General features: G+C 46.3%; 1 protein-coding gene across 1 annotated transcript in view; it reads right to left on the reverse strand.

Annotated features, from left to right (window-relative positions):
- Positions 1-4,711, reverse strand: part of DTX1 (deltex E3 ubiquitin ligase 1) — a 150,767-nt gene extending 146,056 nt beyond the window's left edge. The window contains exons 1-2 of the mRNA XM_069759914.1: positions 4,089-4,711; positions 3,078-3,740 (exon numbers count right to left, since the gene is read on the reverse strand). Of these exons, the coding sequence (XP_069616015.1) occupies positions 3,078-3,333 (256 nt within the window). The 5' untranslated portion in view covers positions 3,334-3,740; positions 4,089-4,711. The remainder of the gene's footprint in view (positions 1-3,077; positions 3,741-4,088) is intronic.
- Positions 4,712-25,528: the final 20,817 nt, after the last annotated feature.

Raw genomic sequence — 25,528 nt, forward strand, 5'->3', positions numbered from 1 at the left:
ACTATCAAAGAAATTTTACCACTATCATGAAGTACAATATGTCACGAGAAAACAATGTCAGAATCACCAGGATCCGTTGAAGCGTTTCGGAGTTATAACCTCATAAAGGGACAGTGGTCAGAATTGTAAAAATTGGCCTGGTCATTAACGTGCAAACCACCCTTGGGGGTAAAGGGGTTAATTTGGTGAAGAAGAACCCGTTCACAACATCAACTGAAGTCCAGAACACTCTCAGTGAAGTAGGTGTATCTGTCTCTAAGTCAACAGTAAAGAGAAGACTCCATGACAGTAAATACAAAGGGTTCACATCTAGATGCAAACCATTCATCAATACCAAAAATAGACAGGCCAGAGTTAAATTTGCAGAAAAACACCTCAAGAAGCCAGCTCAGTTCTGGAAAAGTATTCTATGGACAGATGAGACAAAGATCAACCTGTACCAGAATGATGGGAAGAAAAAAGTTTGGAGAAGAAAGGGAACGGCACATGATCCAAGGCACACCACATCCTCTGTAAAACATGGTGGAGGCAACGTGATGGCATGGGCATGCATGGCTTTCAATGGCACTGGGTCACTTGTGTTTATTGATGACATAAGAGCAGACAAGAGTAGCCGGATGAATTCTGAAGTGTACCGGGATATACTTTCAGCCCAGATTCAGCCAAATGCTGCAAAGTTGATTGGATGGCGCTTCATAGTACAGATGGACAATGACCCCAAGCATACAGCCAAAGCTACCCAGGAGTTCATGAGTGCCAAAAAGTGGAACATTCTGCAATGGCCAAGTCAATCTCCAGATCTAAACCCAATTGAGCATGCATTTCACTTGCTCAAATCCAGACTTAAGACGGAAAGACCCACAAACAAGCAAGACCTGAAGGCTGCGGCTGTAAAGGCCTGGCAAAGCATTAAGAAGGAGGAAACCCAGCGTTTGGTGATGTCCATGGGTTCCAGACTTAAGGCAGTGATTGCCTCCAAAGGATTTGCAACAAAATATTGAAAATAAAAATATTTTGTTTGGGTTATGTTTATTTGTCCAATTACTTTTGACCTCCTAAAATGTGGAGTGTTTGTAAAGAAATGTGTACAATTCCTACATTTTCTATCAGATATTTTTGTTCAACCCTTCAAATTAAACGTTACAATCTGCACTTGAATTCTGTTGTAGAGGTTTCATTTCAAATCCAATGTGGTGGCATGCAGAGCCCAACTTGCGAAAATTGTATCACTGTCCAAATATTTCTGGCCCTAACTGTATGTCAGTGCATGACTGTACAGGTAATGTAAGGACTGGGAAGGGGGCACATAAGCAAGAATAATGGAGTCGCTATGTGGACATGGTGAAATAACCACACACGGGCTACGCATAGGCACAGGCAAGCATAAATTGTAGCATGGGATATAAAAGTATCAAGTCTGGCTGACCAGGGGTTTAACTACGAGCCTCGAGGGGCCCTAAAGGTCCCTTTGACCTATATGAAAAGACTATTATTATTAAGTTGGGGGCCCCATTGGAGATTTTGCATTGGGGCCCATGAACTTCAAGTTAGGCCACTGTGGCAGACTTTTAATCATAGATGTATGTAGCGTATATTCCCCCTAAATGCAAATTATGTGATCAGCCCGTGGGACCTAATTGTAAGTTAGACTACAGCTCAGTTGACAGTAGCGCGGATGTGATGACAAATATTTCCTTATTTCGATAACGTTTGCGTGCAAACATGCCGTCTTGTGTTAAATAGAAAATGTCAATGCTTGATTTATTGTTCTCAGACAAGCAACAAAACATCCAAAATTACTCTATAGAAGCGGGAATGAAAACATAAGATTGAGATGATTACCAAGAAGCAGCAGGCTGGAAACATGCAACAAAAGAATTTTCCGGGACCCTATCTTTAGCGTGGACCATTAATGTTTTACTGGTGGGTATCCTACCATTAGGCCAACGTTCACTATTTACTCAGTCATAGATATTGTGAATTGGTAATATAGCACCGATAGCTCCTTCACTACGGCTGAGAGCTTTGACTTAGACCCCTGATATCAAACATTTATCAAGGAATGCAATCAAGCTTAAAGAATATACATTTTTTACAATGGGGGAATGCTTTAAATTAAATAAATAAATAACAAAAACATTACTTCTTTTTTTTTAACCCTCCACTCTCCTGGTCCTTGCTAGTCTTTGTTTAGTTCCCTGCAGCTGATCACACACCATCTACCCAATGGCTGGCATCAGTGGTCTCATGAAGTACATGCCGGCATCACCGCTGAGGCCAGTGATTGGCTGCAGTGGTCAAATGGGTAGATTACACATAGTAGCCGAGCACTGAACAGAGACCAGTGAGGCAACACAGGAGCAACCGGAAGTAATATTTGTGTTTTTATTTTTGCAAAAAAAATATCCAGAACAGACCCTTTAATGTCCTAAAGAACCTCTACAGAGGACAGTGCCTTTAGGAAAAACGGAGTCCCAGAATTGGCATTTTAGGTCACATATACTGTACATACCAGTATAAGTCGCTAATAGCCATAATCACAGTGCCCTTAGGGACTGATGGACTATGACTGACTTGGAGTCCTTTATTAAAGGGCATGAAAATTGTAGAATCACCATATAACCAAAATAAATTTGATTTGATTTGAAGAACACTTACATTTCTCCTTTATTTTTCATTTGACAAGGTCTAAAGTTAAAATATAAGAGTAATTGGTCAAGTGGCTATGGGCTTCTTTTGGCCATGGGCTCACGGGCACAGCCTTAACGTAGTTCGCTCGTGACTCTGGCTGTAATGTATAGAAACCTTATAGATAGGTTTTAAAAGAAATGTTGTCATTTTTTTTCTGTGTCAATATGTATATTCAATGCTGTGAGATTGGAGGAAGCAGCAGAAGCGCTAATTGTACATTTTGTTTGATGCCATGTCTAAGAGCGGCCTCTTAACATACGTGGGGAAATTTTGAGATCTGTACTGTTCACAGAAATGAAACTTAAAAATAAGAAATACAATTTAATATGTGAATCATTTTGTACACGGAGCAATGTATATCCCTTACATAATATTTAAAGTATTACCTGTGTCCTGGCGGTATTGATGCATAGTCTGGAGATCAATGACGTACGGCGCTAGCTGCGTGTCCACCTGACCTAATGCCACTCGTCCCCTTCCATCCTCTCGCAGGGCATTCTCGATGTGATGACATACAGTTGCAGTGTACGGTCTCCAGCGCCCATGCTCATTCAACCATTCCCAGACCACAACTCTTGGAGGAGCTCCTTGACCAACAAAATTTTGACCACTAACCGATTGAATAATACCTGGTCGTGACATGGCAGATAGAAGAAGGAATCACAGGCTCTAGAATTTTTCACCCCAGTATTAGGCAGGTATGTGACTGGTGGAACAAGTGGTTGGAGTGGAGCAGAACTTTGCACTGAGGAAGCCTAGGAATAATGACGAAATGGCATATTCACTGCTGCTTTTCACATGTGGCACGAATGCAGAATAATATATTAAAGCAATAACGGGGTGTTTACAGCAGAATTTCCCATCTTTATCAGATAAGTCATTGTCACGCCAGCTATGAGTCTGGTGAAGGTGCACACTGTAGTTCTGCCTCATGCGGTGCAGCCTCCAATGTCCCCCTAAGGGAGGCTGCTCTACATACAAGTCCTGGAGGTCAGGTGTCAGTTCTTGAGGCCAGATGTCCATAAGCATTTAATGGAAGAGGAGGACATCTGCAAAAAAAAAAAAAAACAGATTGGGAAAATGGTGTATTTGTAGTCTCGTGCACTGTCGCACGGCTATGCTCTGCACAATCTCAGCATACTAAACACATAGGACCTGGCAGTGAAGCTTCTCGCCATACACACAGTACTGGGTTCATTTCATGGTTTTTAGATTCCTTGTCTCTATGCAGACACAAGTGTGTAATAGCGGAAAATATAAAGGGTTATTCTTCCCAATCCATCAGTAGAGCTGCTTTCTAGCGGATCACAACACCCATGAAATGAGCCCAGTAATGCAGAAAGGCTATCCATCCAAGCATCCATCATTCTTCCATGACCATCCATGGATGTACTCACTGTCCTCTCCTGTCAGCAGACCATATCCTGACCTCCCTTGTGTGATGTTCCCATGGTGGGGCACAGTTGGGGAGCTTGGTGTCCCCCAGGGCTGGAGGGGGGCTTCTTGGTGCCTCCCTGTGGGTGACAGTCTCTGCCTCCTTTGCTGGGTGTGCTTCTGCCTCTGTGTGCAGCTATGGCTCTTGCTTAGCGACAAGTGTGAAGAGGTCGCAGTCCCGGCTTCTTGCAGGCTCGGTGCAGTCTTCAGGTGGAAGCAGAGGGTGGGGTGAGCAGTCAGTGACCCCGGAGAATGGAGCGGGATCCTGTGCTGCAGCCCCCCAGCCGTGTGTCATCAGCTCAGCTGCAGGGATGGAGTGGGGCACAGCGCAGGATCGGGCTGCGGGGAGCAGACATGATCGCCTCCTTGTGCTGCTGCTGCTGCTGCTGACAGACAGACAGTGTGTGCTCTGTACAGGACCCGCAGTGTCAGCTATAGGCACATGAGGGCTGCAGTCTCATCTCCAGGAGACACGGAGCCCATGATCTCCTGCTGTGCCACAGGGAGAAGCGGGCGGCACTGCAGCCATTAGATGTGCCCGAGTGCAGCTGACATGGCTGGAGCAAGGACCACCACAGCCTTCATTACTGGTGGTAACTACAGAGTGGGAGCAGTGGGGGGCAGACACACCCCCTCATAGTGATGGCTGGACCAAAGACATGGTTGGTGCTCCCTACTGTGCAGGAGCATGGGGACAGGTAATAATACCGAAAATAAGCAAAAACTGCTAAGTGCCTGCAAAAGTGATGCTACAATGCCACACAAACTAGTATGGATTTGATTGAATAATTATCAACATAAATAACTATGTTTAATTAAGAACTAGATGACTGATAAAGAGGATGGGGCACACAGAAAGGCCATAATAGCAAGGCTGGGTTCACACTGCGTTGTGTGAACCCGTTTAACGGACTACGTTACACCGTGGCATAACGCGGTGTAACGTAGTCCGTTAACGCCGCCATTACTTGCAATGGCGAACGCATCGCTAGCGCACGCCCACAATGGGCGTGCGCTAGCGATGTGCCGTCATTGGGTGACGGACCCGAGACGCGGGCTGCAGCGTTTCTAGGTCCGTCACTGCTAGATGGAGCTCGTAGATGCTACATCTGCGCTAGCGCAGTGCCAAAGTCGGCACTTGCGTTAGTGCAGTCCGTTTAACGGATTTGTTGAACGGACTGCACAACGCAAGTGTGAACCTAGCCTAACCCCACTACAATAATAAGAGGGCATCCAAGTGACTCAAATTTATATATATATATATATATATATATATATATATATATATATATATATATATATAGATATATATATATATATACTAGATGGCAGCCCGATTCTAAAGAATCAGGAGTCTAGAATCCATATATACTTTATTTATTCAAATGTAAGAATAATACAATTAATAAATAATAGTAAGAAAGAACAAAAAATGGCTGCACTCACCAGCTCTTGACAATTCTTGTTATTTAAGGTACAGTTACACAGGATCCATGAACATGCTTATGAGGGGAGGGATGAAAGACATCAGACGACAACTTTGCGTGTTGTGGCAAATGCCACAACAACGGTTCTTTGCTTAAGAACAATAATGTAAATAATAAATAATATGTATCAATAACTATGTATATTGGTATGTTCTATGACATTTTAAAATATTTCATTATTATGTGGAAAGGCTCTTAGTACCCATACTGGCGCATACTTGTGTGCCCATCAGGTATTAAATAGGCAGTTTATATTGCAGAGAAATTGCTGGGCAATAATGGACAATGTCCTTATGTGGCAAATAATAGAGCAATATACCCAATGTGGCAAAGAAGAGGTTAATAAACGGCAGTCTCTCAGTATAACAGTCAGTGAATAATAGGCAGTATATGGAGAAAACACCAAACAAAAGTTCAAAATTGGTGTGAAAATGTCACTGAACCACTTCACAACTAAATATATATAGTTTTGGTAAATGGTATTATCATTTTTTTGACGAAATTCGGCAGGAGCTTGAAGAGCAACGTCACTGGGCCCGCCTCCACGCAGTAGAAACTTGCTTTGAGGTAAAAATTCAAAAATCACACCAAAATGGCGGGCGGAGTGTGTCACAGTACGGCACGTTTCTGATTGGTCGCTCGCAGCAGGCGGCAACCAATCAGACACTGGACACTGTTGACGTCACTTATCTCCGGACATTAGCTCCGGACATTAGCTCCGGACATTAGCTCCGGACAGGAAGTTGGCACAAATTGCAGGAAGTAGTATTCTAGGCAATTATATATTAGATATATATATATATACACACTGCTCAAACAAATAAAGGGGACACTAAAATCCCACATCCTAGATATCACTGAATGAAATATTCCAGTTGTAAATCTTTATTCATTACATAGTGGAATATGTTGAGAACAATAAAATCTAAAAATTATCAACATAAATCACAACTAATATCCCACGGAGGTCTGGAGTTGGAATGATGCTCAAAATCAAAGTGGAAAATGAAGTTACAGGCTGATCCAACTTCAGTGGAAATGCCTCAAGACAAGGAAATGATGCTCAGTAGTGTGTGTGGCCTCCACGTGCCTGTATGACTTCCCTACAACACCTGGGCATGCTCCTGATGTGACGGCAGATGGTCTCCTGAGGGATCTCCTCCCAGACCTGGACTAAAGCATCCGCCAACTCCTAGACAGTCTGGGGTGCAACATGACGTTGGTGGATGGTGCGAGACATGATGTCCCAGATGTGTTCAATCAGATTCAGGTCTGGGGAATGGGCGGGCCAGTCCCTAGCTTCAATGCCTTCATCTTGCAGGAACTGCTGACACACTCCAACCACCTGCATTAGTGCGGGGTCACACTAGCATATTGCATCCGATGCGAGCAGAGCAGGAGCCGAGTGTCATGCGTCTGTGCTCCGATTCTCTCGCACAGGGAGGATCGGAGCACAGCTGCGGAGGAGGCGGACAAATGAATTTCTCCATCTCCTCCATTGCTGGGGTCCGCTTATAGCGCACATCACTCGGATGATATCCGAGTGGTGTGCACTGTCTCACTCGCACCCATAGGCTTATATGGGTGCGAGTGAGCCGAGAGTTTTCCTCGGTCCGAGACAATCGCAGCATGCTGCGATTGTCTCGGACCGAGGAAAACGGCCGAAAAAACGTTGGCTGGTGGGAGCGGCCCCATATGGTAACATTGGTCCGAGTGCAATGCGATTTTTTATCGCATTGCACTCGGCCGTACTACGGTCTAGTGTGACCCCGGCCTAGGAGGAACCCAGGGCCAACCGCACCAGCATATGGTCTCACAAGGGGCCTGAAGATCTCATCTCAGTACCTAATGGCAGTCAGGCTACCTCTGGCGAGTATATGGAGGGCTGTGCGACCCTCCAAAGAAATGCCACCCCACACCATTACTGACCCACTGCCAAACCGGTCATGCTGAAGGATGTTGCAGGGAGCAGATTGCTCTCCATGGCGTCTCCAGAGTCTGTCACATCTGTCACACGTGCTCAGTGTGAACCTGCTTTCATCTCTGAAGAGCACAGGGCGCCAGTTGCGAATTTGCCAATCCTGGTGTTCTGTGGCAAATGTCAAGCATCCTGCATGGTGTTGGGCTGTGAGCACAACCCCCATCTGTGGACATCGGGCACTCAGACCATCCTCATGGAGTCAGTTTCTAACCGTTTGTGCAGACACATGCACATTTGTGGCCTGCTGATGGTCATTTTGCAGGGCTCTGGCAGTGCTCTTACTGTCCCTCCATGCACAAAGGCAGAGGTAGTGGTCGTGCTGCTGGGTTGTTGCCCTCCTACAGCCCACTCCACATCTCCTGGTGTACTGGCCTGCCTCCTTCTTGCCACAGCTTGCACTGATGTGCCATCCTGGATGAGCTGCACTACCTGAGCCACTCGTGTGGGTTGTAGAGTCCTTCTCATGCTACCACGAGTGTGAAAGCACAACCAACATTCAAAAGTGACCAAAACATCAGCCAGAAAGCATTGGTACTGAGACGTGGTTTGTGGTCCCCACCTGCAGAACCACTCCTTTATTGAGTGTGTCTTGATAATTGCCAATAATTTCCATCTGTTGTCTATTCCATGTGCACAACAGCATGTGAAATTCATTGTCAGACAGTGTTGCTTCCTAAGTAGACAGTTTGATTTCACAGAAGTTTGATTTACTTGGAGTTATATTCTGTTGTTTAAGTGTTCCCTTTATTTTTTTGAGCAGTGTGTATATATCTACTATATAATTGTCTAAGGCTGGTTTCACACTTGCGTTTTGATCTGCAGCGTTTTAAATGCGTTTGCAAACGCATGAAAAAACGCATGTAAACGCGTGCAAATGCTGCGTTTTTTTAGACGCATGCGTTAACGCATGCGGCTAAAAAACGCAGTGTTTGCACGCGTTTACATGCGTTTTTTCATGCGTTTGCGTTTTTTTGTGCACATGTCCAAAAATATCACAGGAGCCAAAAAAAGATAACCAGACACCACCAATAGGAATAGAGAGGGCGTATATGATGGGCTCTCTATATATAGACCCTAGGGCTACTGAAATTTTAACAGCTTGCTACTGTTTCCTGTGTCATGATGGATCTTCGCATGGAGAGCTTTTATTTCAACCTGGATTTCAGCTTCAAGATTTTTCTGACCTGTGCTTTTGCTTGGGAGCAAGACCAAAACCGCCAAAGATGGAGAAGGAGACAACGTAGGCGTTTTTGGAGGCACCCCATAATAGAAGTGCGTGAGAGCCGTGGAGCCTATCACACGCTCTTTGCCGAGCTGAATGCCAACCCGGAGAAATTCCAGGAGTACACGAGAATGTCGCAAGAATCATTTCGGGATTTGCTGTCCCGTGTCCAAGGAGCCATATGGCGACAGGACACCCAGCTCCGTAGAGCGATTCCACCCGAGGAACGTCTGCTTGTGACATTAAGGTACGTTCAAAATCTAAACCAATGACAGTCCCAATTTTGTTTATTCTGACATTTTTTTTTGTGTTTTCCTCTTTTTTTTTTAACCACACCATAAAAAGAGTAGATTGTAATGTTGTTTTTTGTTTGTGTTTTTCTTCTAGATTTCTTGCCACAGGGGAGAGTTTATCTTCCCTCCACTTCCAATACCGGATTGGAATATCCACCCTGTCCAGAATAGTTGTGGACTCCTGTCGGGCTTTATGGAATGTACTCCGTGAGGAGTTTATACCCCTACCCACCGCTGACATGTGGCGTGAAATTGCAGATAAATTCTTGAATGTGTGTGATTTCCCCAACTGTTTAGGAGCGTTGGATGGAAAGCACATCCGCATTATCAAACCTGCCAGAACTGGATCGGAGTTTTTCAACTACAAAAAATATTTTTCTGTAGTGCTCATGGCAATAGCTGATGCGGACTGTCGCTTCATCGCCGTGGACATTGGAGCTTTTAGCCGTGGCAATAATTCCCAGACTTTCAAGAGCTCGGATATGGGCCGGCGTGTGTATGGCAACAATTTTAATTTTCCCCCTCCACAGCCTCTCCCCAACACTCAAGGCCCACCGCTGCCATTTGTTATGGTTGGGGATGAGGCCTTCCAGATGTGTGAAAATCTACTGAAGCCATATTCCAGTCGGGACTTGGACCACACTAGAAGGATCTTCAACTACTGACCAGGGCCCGGAGAACAGTAGAGTGTACCTTTGGCATTCTGGTTGCTAAATGGCGCATTCTTGCAACAGCCATAAATCTAAAAGTGGAAACAGTTGACGAGGTGGTCAAAGCCTGTGTGGTTCTCCACAATTACATAATTACTAAGGAGTGACCCCACATTGAACTGGATGAACCAGTTGCACACCCACTGCCTGATTTCCAGCATCACCCGCTGCGGTCAACTGCAGCCGTTGGTCTCATGCGGGACCAATTTGCAGGCTATTTTGATTCAGATATTGGACGGGTGTCATGGCAGGACAATGTTGTTTAAATGTCCAGTTGTATCTTTATCTGTACCAGTAAGTTTCTATAATGAAAATAATATTTCTCATTAATAAACTTTAGTGTTGGTTGTGTTGACCGTGTCTCCTATCTTTTTCCTCTCCAAACCAAGGTTGCCCAAAAACGGGCAGTAGGTATGTATGTAATATCATTTTTTGTAATCCAAAACCAGGAGTCGGTGATACAGGCAGAGGTGCTAGTTATTATGTTAATATCGTAATTGACCTCTTATTGTTCCACTCCCTATTTTGGTTTACAAATAATGATCTAAAACACTGGCTACATACTTCTAATAATGGCAACCATGTTGATTTATTGGTAAGCTTGTTGACGTCATTGCGTCAAGACTCTATACTCATATTCTTATGACCTGGTGGTTAGGACAATAATGGACCTGGTGGTTAAGAGCACACGGAATGACCTGATAGTTACAAATAATATAGGACGAGCTCTGAGACGTGGGAACTCTGCTGACCGCAATCCCTAATCCTATCACACACACTAGAAGTAGCCGTGGATTGCTCCTAACGCTCCCTATGCAACTCGTCACAGCCTAAGGAACTAGCTAGCCCTGAAGATAGAAAAATAAAGCCTACCTTGCCTCAGAGAAATTCCCCAAAGGAAAAGGCAGCCCCCCACATATAATGACTGTGAGTAAAGATGAAAATACAAACACAGAGATGAAATAGATTTAGCAAAGTGAGGCCCGACTTACTGAACAGACTGAGGATAGGAAAGGTAACTTTGCGGTCAGCACAAAAAACTACAAAAAGACCACGCAGAGGGCGCAAAAGACCCTCCGCACCGACTCACGGTGCGGAGGCGCTCCCTCTGCGTCCCAGAGCTTCCAGCAAGCAAGACAAAAATCAGAATAGCAAGCTGGACAGAAAAATAGCAAACAAAAGAAAAACAAGCAGGAACTTAGCTTCTGCTGGGAAGACAGGTCACAAGAACGATCCAGGAGTGAACTAGACCAATACTGGAACATTGACAGGTGGCATGGAGCAATGATCTAAGTGGAGTTAAATAGAGCAGCCAGCTAACGAATTAACCTCGTCACCTGTGGAAGGAAACTCAGAAGCCGCAGCCCCACTCACAACCAACAGAGGAAGCCCATGGACAGAACCAGCCGAAGTACCATTCATGACCACAGGAGGGAGCTTGACAACAGAATTCACAACAGTACCCCCCCCCCTTGAGGAGGGGTCACCGAACCCTCACCAGAACCCCCAGGCCGACCAGGACGAGCCAAATGAAAGGCACGAACCAGATCGGCAGCATGAACATCGGAGGCAAAGACCCAGGAATTATCTTCCTGACCTTAACCCTTCCACTTGACCAGGTACTGGAGTTTCCGTCTCGAAACACGAGAATCCAAAATCTTCTCCACCACATACTCCAACTCCCCTTCAACCAACACCGGGGCAGGAGGATCAACGGATGGAACCACTGGCGCCACGTATCTCTGCAACAACGACCTATGGAATACATTATGGATGGCAAAAGAAGCTGGAAGGGTCAAACGAAACGACACAGGATTGAGAACCTCAGAAATCTTATACGGACCAATGAAACGAGGCTTAAGCTTAGGAGAGGAAACCTTCATAGGAACATAACGGGACGACAACAAAACCAAATCCGCAACACGAAGTCGGGGACCCACACAGCACCGGCAGTTAGCGAAACGTTGAGCCTTCTCCTGGGACAATGTTAAATTGTCCACCACATGAGTCCAAATCTGCTGCAACCTATCCACCACAGTATCTACACCAGGACAGTCCGAAGACTCAACCTGCCCTGAAGAGAAACGAGGATGGAAACCAGAATTGCAAAAAAACGGCGAAACCAAAGTAGCCGAGCTGGCCCGATTATTAAGGGCGAACTCAGCCAAAGGCAAAAAGGACACCCAATCATCCTGATCAGCAGAAACAAAGCATCTCAGATATGTTTCCAAAGTCTGATTAGTTCGTTCGGTTTGGCCATTTGTCTGAGGATGGAAAGCCGAGGAAAAAGACAAATCAATGCCCATCCTAGCACAAAAGGCTCGCCAAAACCTCAAAACAAACTGGGAACCTCTGTCCGAAACGATGTTCTCCGGAATGCCATGTAAACGAACCACATGCTGGAAAAGCAATGGCACCAAATCAGAGGAGGAAGGCAATTTAGACAAGGGTACCAAATGGACCATCTTAGAGAAGCGATCACAAACCACCCAAATGACCGACATCTTTTGAGAGACAGTGAGATCCGAAATAAAATCCATAGAGATATGCCTCCAGGGCCTCTTCGGGACCGGCAAGGGCAAAAGCAACCCACTGGCACGAGAACAGCAGGGCTTAGCCCGAGCACAAGTCCCACAGGACTGCACAAAAGAACGCACATCCTGCGACAAAGACGGCCACCAAAAGGATCTAGCCACCAAATCTCTGGTACCAAAGATTCCAGGATGACCAGCCAACACCGAACAATGAACCTCAGAGATAACTCTACTAGTCCATTTATCAGGGACAAACAGTTTCTCTGCTGGGCAAAGGTCAGGTCTATCAGCCTGAAATTTTTGCAGCACCCGCCGCAAATCAGGGGAGATGGCAGACAAAATTACCCCCTCTTTGAGAATACCCGCCGGCTCAGGAACACCCGGAGAGTCGGGCACAAAACTCCTTGACAGGGCATCAGCCTTCACATTCTTAGAGCCTGGAAGGTACGAAACCACAAAATCAAAGCGGGAGAAAAATAGCGACCAACGAGCCTGTCTAGGATTCAACCGTTTGGCAGACTCGAGATAAGTCAAATTCTTGTGATCCGTCAAGACCACCACGCGATGCTTGGCTCCTTCAAGCCAATGACGCCACTCCTCGAATGCCCACTTCATGGCCAACAACTCTCGATTGCCAACATCATAATTGCGCTCAGCAGGTGAAAACTTTCTAGAAAAGAAGGCACAAGGTTTCATCACCGAGCCATCAGAACTTCTTTGCGACAAAACAGCCCCTGCTCCAATCTCAGAAGCATCAACCTCGACCTGAAACAGGAGCGAAACATCTGGCTGGCACAACACAGGGGCAGAAGAAAAACGACGCTTCAACTCCTGAAAAGCTTCCACAGCCGCAGAAGACCAATTGACCACATCAGCACCCTTCTTGGTCAAATCAGTCAACGGTTTAGCAACACTAGAAAAATTACTGATGAAGCGACGATGAAAATTAGCAAAGCCCAGGAACTTTTGCAGACTCTTCACAGATGTCGGCTGAGTCCAATCATAAATGGCCTGGACTTTAACAGGGTCCATCTCGATAGTAGAAGGGGAAAAAATGAAACCCAAAAATGAAACCTTCTGAACTCCAAAGAGACACTTTGACCCCTTCACAAACAAAGAATTCGCACGAAGGACCTGGAACACCATTCTGACCTGCTTCACGTGAGACTCCCAATCATCCGAAAAGACCAAAATATCATCCAAATATACAATCAGGAATTTATCCAGGTACTCTCGGAAGATGTCATGCATAAAGGACTGAAATACTGATGGAGCATTGGAAAGCCCGAATGGCATAACCAGGTACTCAAAATGGCCCTCGGGCGTATTAAATGCTGTTTTCCATTCATCACCCTGTTTAATACGCACAAGATTATACGCACCACGAAGATCTATCTTGGTGAACCAACAAGCCCCCTTAATCCGAGCAAATAAATCAGACAGCAGCGGCAAAAGATACTGAAATTTGACTGTGATCTTATTAAGAAGGTGGTAATCAATACAAGGTCTCAAAGAACCATCCTTCTTGGCCACAAAAAGAACCCTGCTCCCAATGGTGACGACGACGGGCGAATATGACCCTTCTCCAAGGATTCCTTTACATAACTCCGCATAGCGGCGTGCTCTGGCACAGATAAATTGAACAGTCGGCCCTTAGGAAACTTACTACCAGGAATCAAATTGATAGCACAATCGCAATCCCTATGAGGAGGTAGGGCACTAGGTTTGGGCTCATCAAATACATCCCGGTAATCCGACAAAAACTCCGGGACTTCAGAAGGGGTGGATGACGAAATAGACAAAAATGGAACATCACCATGTACCCCCTGACAACCCCAGCTGGACACAGACATTGATTTCCAATCCAATACTGGATTATGGACCTGTAGCCATGGCAACCCCAAAACCACCACATCATGCAGATTATGCAACACCAAAAAGCGAATATCCTCCTGATGTGCAGGAGCCATGCACATGGTCAATTGGGTCCAGTTCTGAGGCTTATTCTTGGCCAAAGGCGTAGCATCAATTCCTCTCAATGGAATAGGATACTGCAAGGGCTCCAAGAAAAAACCACAGCGCCTAGCAAACTCCAAGTCCATCAAATTCAGGGCAGCGCCTGAATCCACAAATGCCATAACAGAATAGGATGACAAAGAGCAAATCAGAGTAACGGACAAAAGAAATTTCGACTGTACCGTACCAATGGTGGCAGACCTAGCGAAACGCTTAGTGCGCTTAGGACAATCGGAGATAGCATGAGTGGAATCACCACAGTAAAAACACAGCCCATTCCGACGTCTGTGTTCTTGCCGTTCAGCTCTGGTCAAAGTCCTATCACATTGCATAGGCTCAGGTCTATACTCAGATAATACTGCCAAATGGTGCACAGCTTTACGCTCACGCAAGCGTCGATCGATCTGAATGGCCAAAGACATAGACTCATTCAGACCAGCAGGCATGGGAAATCCCACCATGACATCCTTAAGGGCTTCAGAGAGACGCTTTCTGAAAATTGCTGCCAGGGCACATTCATTCCACTGAGTGAGTACAGACCACTTCCTAAACTTCTGACAATATATCTCTACCTCATCCTGACCCTGACACAGAGCCAGCAAGATTTTCTCTGCCTGATCCACTGAATTTGGTTCATCATAAAGCAATCCGAGCGCCAGAAAAAACGCATCAACATCACCGCCGGATCTCCTGGCGCAAGGGAAAATGCCCAGTCTTGAGGGTCGCCACGTAACAAAGAAATAATGATTTTCACTTGTTGAACAGGGTCACCTGAGGAGCGAGGTTTCAAAGCAAGAAACAATTTACAATTATTTTTGAAATTCAGAAACTTAGATCCATCCCCAAAAAACAAATCAGGAATTGGAATCCTAGGCTCTAACATCGGATTCTGAACCACAAAATCTTGAATGTTTTGTACCCTTGCAGTGAGATTATTCATACAAGAGGACAGACCTTGAATGTCCATATCTACTCCTGTATCCTGAACCACCCAGAGGTAAAGGGGAAAAGAGAGACAAAACACACTGCAAAGAAAAAAAAATGGTCTCAGAACTTCTCTTATCCCTCTATTGAGATGCATTAATACTTTGGGCCACCTGTACTGTTATGACCTGGTGGTTAGGACAATAATGGACCTGGTGGTTAAGAGCACACGGAATGACCTGATAGTTACAAATAATATAGGACGAGCTCTGAGACGTGGGAAGTCTGCTGACCGCAATCCCTAATCCTATCACACACACTAGAAGTAGCCGTGGATTGCTCCTAACGCTCCCTATGCAACTCATCACAGCCTAAGGAACTAGCTAGCCCTGAAGATAGAAAAATAAAGCCTACCTTGCCTCAGAGAAATTCCCCAAAGGAAAAGGCAGCCCCCCACATATAATGACTGTGAGTAAAGATGAAAATACAAACACAGAGATGAAATAGATTTTGCAAAGTGAGGCCCGACTTACTGAACAGACTGAGGATAGGAAAGGTAACTTTGCGGTCAGCACAAAAACCTACAAAAAGACCACGCAGAGGGCGCAAAAGACCTTCCGCACCGACTCACGGTGCGGAGGCGCTCCCTCTGCGTCCCAGAGCTTCCAGCAAGCAAGACAAAAATCAGAATAGCAAGATGGACAGAAAAATAGCAAACAAGAAAAACAAGCAGGAACTTAGCTACTGCTGGGAAGACAGGTCACAAGAACGATCCAGGAGGGAATTAGACCAATACTGGAACATTGACAGGTGGCATGGAGCAATGATCTAAGTGGAGTTAAATAGAGCAGCCAGCTAACGAATTAACCTCGTCACCTGTGGAAGGAAACTCAGAAGCCGCAGCCCCACTCACAACCAACAGAGGAAGCCAATGGACAGAACCAGCCGAAGTACCATTCATGACCACAGGAGGGAGCTTGACAACAGAATTCACAACATCATATATCCATTGGACACAAAATGGAGAGACAATCACTGTCACGCTATCTATACTCATCAAGTCAAGTGTCAGAAATAATGAATTCATGATAAACATATACAGGCTCATGAATTCACTATTTCTTACACCTGGGCAGGTGAGCATAGATATGTAGCGTGTGACTACCATTGTCACCTCAATTGGTGTGTAATAGATTAGGTATAAAGAAGAGAATATGGTGAATATACAAGGCAGTTATCTACTCAACAGGTCAGGTGTCCTAACTTATGAGTTTTTGGACACCTGACCTGTTCAGTAGAGGACTGAACTGGATTTCCACCATTTTCTCTCCGTACTGTCACACTAGGCATATACAAAAAGAGAGTATGGAAATAAATGTTATATTTTTGGGGCCACCTCATATCTCTATACTAAAGACACACATATAGCTGCAGTCTTGTATTTTTAACTACTGGAGATATGTTGTGGCCCAAAGAATACGTGTGTGGCGAAGTTTCTTGGCGCACGGTGTGTGTTGCCAGCGGCGATAAACACAATAAACCAAATATAATTGTGGCAAATTAAACTTTTTTTATTTAGTTAACAAAGTCTAAGACTTATTTTTTGGTACAGCGACGGCTTGTACCGCGACGGCTTGGGGTAGAGTGATGTAAACGGGGGGTGTGAAGAACTGAGGCCTGGCTAACCGTGGACGATGCAGAGGTGGCAGGAGAAGGGGCAATGAAACTAGAAGGGTCTGGAAGTTCGGGGATGGGGCTTGACACATGAGGGGCTTGAGACGCACTGGAAGGGTGAGACAAAACTGACAATACAGACACATCGGAAGGTGATGGGGGAGGAATACTAAGAGTTTTTTTTTTGTTTTGTTTTTCTGAGTTTTTGTTTGGGTTTGCCTGGTAGGGGGACGTCTTGGTGGGCTCATATGCTGTAGCGTGGTGGCGGGAGACACGTCAGGGTCCGGCTGCACTGTCTCACAGTCCATTGCGCTTGTCGAGTGCTCGGCCATGCCAGAGTCCAGCTGCGTCGTGGTGGGGGGGGGGAACATAAAGCCCTGCCAGGGTCCTGCTGCATCGTTGGGGGGGGAACATAAAGCCCTGCCAGGGTCCTGCTGCATCGTGGTAGGGCCGGTCCGATAAGCCATGCCTGGGTCCTGCTGCATGGGAGGGGGGCCAGTCCGATAAGCCATGCCTGGGTCCTGCTGCATCGGGGGAGGGGGGGCCGCTCCGATAAGCCATGCCTGGGTCCTGCTGCATCGGGGTGGGTCCTGGCCGGAAAACCATGCCTGGGTCCTGCTGCATGGGGGGGGGCGGTCCGATAAGCCATGCCAGGGACCTGCTGCACCGGGGGGGGCCGCTCCGATAAGCCATGCCTGGGTCCTGCTGCATCGGGGTGGGTCCTGGCCGGAAAGCCATGCCTGGGTCCTGCTGCATCGGGGGGGGGGGGGTCCAAAAAGCCACGCCAGGGAGGAGGTCCAAGCCGGAGCAGCGGTTGTCACGGTGGTGGCGGTGGGATGTTCAACTGCACTCGTCATGGTGTTGGCGCTGTAGTGGAGTCCACTTCTGGAAGGAATTGAGGTGGCCGTGCAGTGATATACAGCAGAGGTCGGCATGGAGGTTAATCGTGACAGTGACGGCACAGTTGGATATGCCGCCACTGTCTGCTGTAAATTCCGACTCTGCTGCATAGCCTGCACAAAAGCAGCATTGCAGGCCTGCATCACACTGAGCTGGAGATCAGGGCTAAGGTATTCCGACATGCCCTGCTCAATTTGGTTGAAAAAATTATGAGCTGGCCTCTGGAGGTCGGCTTTCACTTGATCAAGGCTTATTGTAACCTCCTGGATACGGCAATTCAAGAGGTTATGAGAAATGTTGTGAATTCCGCTCTTGGGCTCCCTCCGGTAGTTGTAAGTGGCACTTTTGTGAGTTCTGCTCTTGGGCTCCCTCCAGTGGTTTTAAGTGGTATGGCTGCTCCTTGGATTTAGCAGTCTGCAGCTGCTTCCACTGATTGTCTTTCTGCTCGGCTATTTTTGCCTGGCTCTTCACTTCAGCCAGTTCCACTTGTCAATGGTTCCTGGTTGGATTCACATCTCTTTTGGATTTCCCTGTTATCCTGACCAGTTCAGCAAAGTTAAGTCCTTGCTTGCTCTTTTCTGTCCACAGGCTGTGGACTTATCCGTTCTGTGCTTTCTATGTTTTGTCCAGCTTGTCAGTATGAATTAATTCAGTTAAGCTGGAAGCTCTGGGAAGCAGATTTACCCTCCACACCTTTAGTCAGGTGTGGAGATTTTTGTAAACTCTGTGTGGATTTTTTGTAGTGTTTTATACTGACCGCACAGTATTCCATCCTGTCCTATCTATCTAGCTAGACTGGCCTCCTGTGCTACATCCTGGTTTCATTCTGTGTATGTCTTTTCCCTCTCCACTCACAGTCACTACTTGTGGGGGGCTATCTGTTATGACCTGGTGGTTAGGAGCACCCGGAATGACCTGATGGTTAAAACTCACGCAGGACAAGCTCTGGGATGTGGGAGCTCTGCTGACCGCAATCCCTAATCCTATCACACACACTAGAAATAGCCGTGGAGCGCTCCTGACGCTCCCTAGGCGCCTCGTCACAGCCTAAGAGCTAGCTAGCCCTAGAGATAGAAAATAAAGCCTACCTTGCCTCAGAGAAATTCCCCAAAGGAAAAGACAGCCCCCCACATATATTGACTGTGAGTAAAGATGAAAGTCACAAACGCAGAAATGAAACAGGTTTCAGCAAAGGGAGGCCAGACTTACTAAATAGACAGAGGATAGGAAAGGTAGCTTTGCGATCAGCACAAAAAACTACAAAAGACCACGCAGAGTGTGCAAAAAGACCTCCGCACCAACTAACGGTGCGGAGATGCCACTCTGCATCCCAGAGCTTCCAGCTAGCAAGACAGAATCATGATATCCAGCTGGACAAGAAAACAATGAACGAATTAAATACTATCAGGAACTTAGCTTTTGCTGGAGTAGACAGGTCACAAGAAAGATCCAAGAGCGAACTGAACCAATGCAGAAACATTGACAGCTGGCATGGAGGAACGATCTAAGTGGAGTTAAATAGAGCAGCCAACCAAAGGATAAACCAAGTCACCTGTGTAAGGAACCTCAGAAGCAGCAGCTCCACTCACAGCCACCAGAGGGAGCCCACGGACAGAACTCACCGAAGTACCATTCACGACCACAGGAGGGAGCTCGACAACAGAATTCACAACAGTACCCCCCACTTGAGGAGGGGTCACCGAACCCTCACCAGAGCCCCCAGGCCGATCAGGATGAGCCAAATGAAAGGCACGAACTAGATCGGCAGCATGAACATCAGAGGCAAAAACCCAGGAATTATCCTCCTGACCATAACCCTTCCACTTGACCAGGTACTGGAGTTTCCGTCTTGAAACATGAGAAGCCAAAATCTTCTCCACCACATACTCCAACTCCCCCTCGACCAACACCGGGGCAGGAGGATCAACGGAGGGAACCATAGGCGCCACGTATCTCCGCAACAACGACCTATGGAACACATTATGGATGGCAAAAGAAGCTGGAAGGTCCAAACGAAATGACACAGGATTAAGAATTTCAGAAATCTTATATGGCCCAATGAAACGAGGCTTAAACTTAGGAGAGGAAACCTTCATAGGAACATGACGAGATGACAACCAAACCAAATCCCCAACCCGAAGTCGGGGACCAACACAGCGCCAGCGGTTTGCGAAACGTTGAGCCTTCTCCTGGGACAATGTCAAATTGTCCACCACATGAGTCCAAATCTGCTGCAACCTGTCCACCACAGTATCCACACCAGGACAGTCCGAAGGCTCAACCTGCCCTGAAGAGAAACGAGGATGGAAACCAGAATTGCAGAAAAAAGGAGAAACCAAAGTAGCCGAGCTGGCCCGATTATTAAGGGCGAACTCAGCCAAAGGGAAGAAGGACACCCAATCATCCTGATCAGCAGAAACAAAGCATCTCAGATATGTTTCCAAAGTCTGATTAGTTCGTTCGGTTTGTCCATTAGTCTGAGGATGGAAAGCCGAAGAAAAAGACAAATCAATGCCCATCTTAGCACAAAAGGACCGCCAAAACCTCGAAACAAACTGGGAACTTCTGTCCGAGACGATGTTCTCCGGAATGCCATGCAAACGAACCACATGCTGGAAAAACAATGGCACCAAATCAGAGGAGGAAGGCAATTTAGACAAGGGTACCAAATGGACCATCTTAGAGAAGCGATCACAAACCACCCAAATGACCGACATCCTTTGAGAAACAGGGAGATCAGAAATAAAATCCATGGAAATATGCGTCCAGGGCCTCTTCGGGACCGGCAAGGGCAAAAGCAACCCACTGGCACGAGAACAGCAGGGCTTAGCCCGAGCACAAGTCCCACAGGACTGCACAAAAGAACGCACATCCCGTGACAAAGAAGGCCACCAAAAGGATCTAGCCACCAAATCTCTGGTACCAAAGATTCCACGATAACCAGCCAACACCGAACAATGAACCTCAGAGATAACTCTACTAGTCCATCTATCAGGGACAAACAGTTTCTATGTTGGACAACGGTCAGGTCTATCAGCCTGAAACTTCTGCAGCACGCGCCGCAAATCAGGGGAGATGGCAGACAAAATTACCCCCTCTTTAAGAATACCCGCCGGCTCCGGAACACCCGGAGAGTCAGGCACAAAACTCCTTGACAGGGCATCAGCCTTCACATTCTTAGATCCCGGAAGGTATGAAACCACAAAATCAAAACGGGAGACAAAGAGCGACCAACGAGCCTGTCTAGGATTCAACCGTTTGGCAGACTCGAGATAAGTCAAATTCTTGTGATCCGTCAAGATCACCACGCGATGTTTAGCTCCTTCAAGCCAAAGTCGCCACTCCTCAAATGCCCACTTCATGGCCAACAACTCTCGATTGCCAACATCATAATTGCGCTCAGCAGGCGAGAATTTTCTAGAAAAGAAGGCACATGGTTTCATCACCGAGCCATCAGAACTTCTTTGCGACAAAACAGCCCCTGCTCCAATCTCAGAAGCATCAACCTCGACCTGAAACGGGAGCGAAACATCTGGCTGGCACAGCACAGGGGCAGAAGAAAAACAACGCTTCAACTCCTGAAAAGCCTCTACAGCCGCAGAGGACTAATTGACCACATCAGCACCTTTCTTGGTCAAATCAGTCAACGGTTTAGCAACACTAGAAAAATTAGCGATGAAGCGATGGTAAAAATTAGCAAAGCCCAGGAACTTCTGTAGGCTCTTCACAGATGTCGGCTGAGTCCAATCATAAATGGCCTGGACCTTAACAGGGTCCCTCTCGATAGTAGAAGGGGAAAAAATGAAACCCAAAAATGAAACCTTCTGAACTCCAAAGAGACACTTAGACCCCTTCACAAACAAGGAATTCGCACGAATGACCTGGAACACCATTCTGACCTGCTTCACATGAGACTCCCAATCATCCGAAAAGACCAAAATGTCATCCAAATATACAATCATGAATCTATCCAGGTACTCTCGGGAGATGTCATGCATAAAGGACTGAAACACAGATGGAGCATTAGAAAGCCCGAATGGCATAACCAGGTACTCAAAATGGCCCTCGGGCGTATTAAATGCTGTTTTCCATTCATCGCCCTGTTTAATTCGCACCAGATTATACGCCCCTCGAAGATCTATCTTGGTGAACCAACTAGCCCCCTTAATCCGAGCAAACAGATCAGACATCAGCGGCAAAGGATACTGAAATTTGACTGTGATCTTATTAAGAAGGCGGTAATCAATACAAGGTCTTAAAGAGCCATCCTTCTTGGCCTCAAAAAAGAACCCTGCTCCCAATGGTGACGACGACGGGCAAATATGACCCTTCTCCAAGGATTCCTTTATATAACTCCGCATAGCAGCGTGCTCTGGCACAGATAAATTAAACAGTCGGCCCTTAGGAAACTTACTACCGGGAATCAAATTGATAGCACAATCGCAATCTCTATGAGGAGATAGGGCACCGGATTTGGGCTCCTCAAATACATCCCGGTAATCTGATAAAAACTCAGGGACTTCAGAAGGAGTGGAAGGCGAAATTGACAACAATGGAACATCACCATGTACCCCTTGACAACCCCAGCCGGACACAGACATAGATTTCCAATCCAATACTGGATTATGGACCTGTAGCCATGGCAACCCCAAAACGACCACATCATGCAGATTATGCAACACCAAAAAGCGAATATCCTCCTGATGTGCAGGAGCCATGCACATGGTCAATTGCGTCCAGTATTGAGGTTTATTCTTGGCCAAAGGCGTAGCATCAATTCCTCTCAATGGAATAGGATACTGCAAGGGCTCCAAGGAAAAACCACAGCGCCTGGCAAACTCCAAGTCCATCAAATTCAGGGCAGCGCCTGAATCCACAAATGCCATAACAGAATAGGACGACAGAGAGCAAATCAGAGTAACGGACAAAAGAAATTTAGACTGTACCGTACCAATGGTGGCAGACCTAGCGAACCGCTTAGTGCGCTTAGGACAATCGGAGATAGCATGAGTGGATTCACCACAGTAAAAACAAAGTCCATTCCGACGTCTGTGTTCTTGCCGTTCAGCTCTGGTCAAAATCCTATCACACTGCATAGGCTCAGGCCTATTCTCAGAGAACACCGCCAAATGGTGCACAGCTTTGCGCTCACGCAAGCGCCGATCAATCTGAATGGCCAAGGACATAGACTCATTCAGACCAGCAGGCGTGGGAAATCCCACCATGACATCCTTAAGGGCTTCAGAAAGACCCTTTCTGAAAATTGCTGCCAGGGCACATTCATTCCACTGAGTAAGCACAGACCACTTTCTAAACTTCTGACAGTACACCTCCGCTTCATCCTGACCCTGACACAATGCCAGCAAGATTTTCTCTGCCTGATCCACGGAATTTGGTTCATCATAAAGCAATCCAAGCGCCAGAAAAAACGCATCAACATCACGCGATGCAGGATCTCCTGTCGCAAGGGAAAATGCCCAGTCTTGAGGGTCACCACGCAACAAAGAAATAATGATTTTTACTTGTCGAGCGGGGTCACCAGAGGAGCGGGGTTTCAAAGCTAGAAACAGTTTACAATTATTTTTGAAATTCAGAAACTTAGATCTATTCCCAGAAAATAAATCAGGAGTAGAAATTCTAGGCTCTAACATCGGATTCTGAACCACAAAATCTTGAATGTTCTGTACCCTTGCAGTGCGATGATCCACACAAGAGGACAGACCTTGAATGTCCATATCTACACCTGTGTCCTGAACTACCCAAAGGTTTAGGGGAAAAGAAAGACAAAACACAGTGCAAAGAAAAAAAAATGGTCTCAGAACTTCTCTTATCCCTCTATTGAGATGCATTAATACTTTTGGCCAGCTGTACTTTTATGACCTGGTGGTTAGGAGCACCCGGAATGACCTGATAGTTAAAACTCACGCAGGACAAGCTCTGGGATGTGGGAGCTCTGCTGACCGCAATCCCTAATCCTATCACACACACTAGAAATAGCCCTGGAGCGCTCCTGACGCTCCCTAGGCGCCTCGTCACAGCCTAAGAGCTAGCTAGCCCTAGAGATAGAAAATAAAGCCTACCTTGCCTCAGAGAAATTCCCCAAAGGAAAAGGCAGCCCCCCACATATATTGACTGTGAGTAAAGATGAAAGTCACAAACGCAGAAATGAAAGAGGTTTCAGCAAAGGGAGGCCAGACTTACTAAATAGACAAAGGATAGGAAAGGTAGCTTTGCGATCAGCACAAAAAACTACAAAAGACCACACAGAGTGTGCAAAAAGACCTCCGCACCAACTAACGGTGCGGAGATGCCACTCTGCATCCCAGAGCTTCCAGCTAGCAAGACAGAATCATGATATCCAGCTGGACAAGAAAACAATGAACAAATTAGATACTATCAGGAACTTAGCTTTTGCTGGAGTAGACAGGTCACCAGAAAGATCCAAGAGCGAACTGAACCAATGCAGAAACATTGACAGCTGGCATGGAGTAACGATCTAAGTGGAGTTAAATAGAGCAGCCAACCAAAGGATAAACCAAGTCACCTGTGTAAGGAACCTCAGAAGCAGCAGCTCCACTCACAGCCACCAGAGGGAGCCCACGGACAGAACTCACCGAAGTACCATTCACGACCACAGGAGGGAGCTCGACAACAGAATTCACAACAGCTATCTATCCTTTGGGGATTTTCTCTGAGGCAAGATAGTTTTCCTGTTTCTATCTTTAGGGGTAGTTAGATCTTAGGCTGTGACGAGGTGCCTAGGGAGTGTCAGGAGTATCCCACGGCTACTTCTAGTGTTGTGTTGAGCTTAGGAACTGCGGTCAGTACAGGTACCACTTCCTTCAGAGCTCGTCCCATGTTGCTCCTAAACCACCAGTTCATAACAGTACAAGTGGCCAAAAATGAATTAAATGCATCTCAAAAGAAGGAAAAAAAAATTCTGAGCCATTTTTTTTTTCTGTGCTCTGTTTTGTCTTTTTTTTCCTCTTGATCTCTGGGTGGTTCAGGATTTATGCTCTGGCATGGATGTTCAGGGTTTGTTTTCTCGTGTGGATCAACTTGCTGCAAGAGTACAGAGTATCCAAGATTATGTTGTCCAGACTCTGGCTTTGGAGCCTAGAATTCCTACTCCTGATTTGTTTTTTTGGGGACAGATCCAAGTTTTTGAACTTTAAAAATAATTGCAAATTGTTTTTTGCTTTGAAACCCCGTTCTTCTGGTGATCCCATTCAGCAAGTTAAAATCATCATATCCTTGCTGCGTGGTGACCCTCAGGACTGGGCATTCTCCCTTGAATCAGGGGATCCGGCATTGCTGAATGTAGACGCATTTTTTCAAGCGCTCGGATTATTGTATGACGAACCTAATTCTGTGGATCATGCAGAAAAAACCCTGTTGGCCCTGTGTCAAGGTCAGGAAGCGGCAGAATTATACTGCCAGAAATTTAGGAAATGGTCTGTGCTCACTAAATGGAATGAGGATGCTCTGGCTGCTATTTTCAGAAAAGGTCTTTCTAAAGCCCTTAAAGATGTTATGGTGGGCTTCCCTACGCCTACTGGTTTGAGCGAATCTATGTCTCTAGCCATTCAGATTGATCAGCGTCTGCGCGAGCGCAAAGCTATGCACCATATGGCAGTATCCTCTGAGCAGAGTCCTGAGCCT

This window comes from Ranitomeya imitator, chromosome 1 (genome assembly GCF_032444005.1).
Source record: "Ranitomeya imitator isolate aRanImi1 chromosome 1, aRanImi1.pri, whole genome shotgun sequence".
In the NCBI taxonomy this organism is placed as follows: Eukaryota; Metazoa; Chordata; class Amphibia; order Anura; family Dendrobatidae; genus Ranitomeya; species Ranitomeya imitator.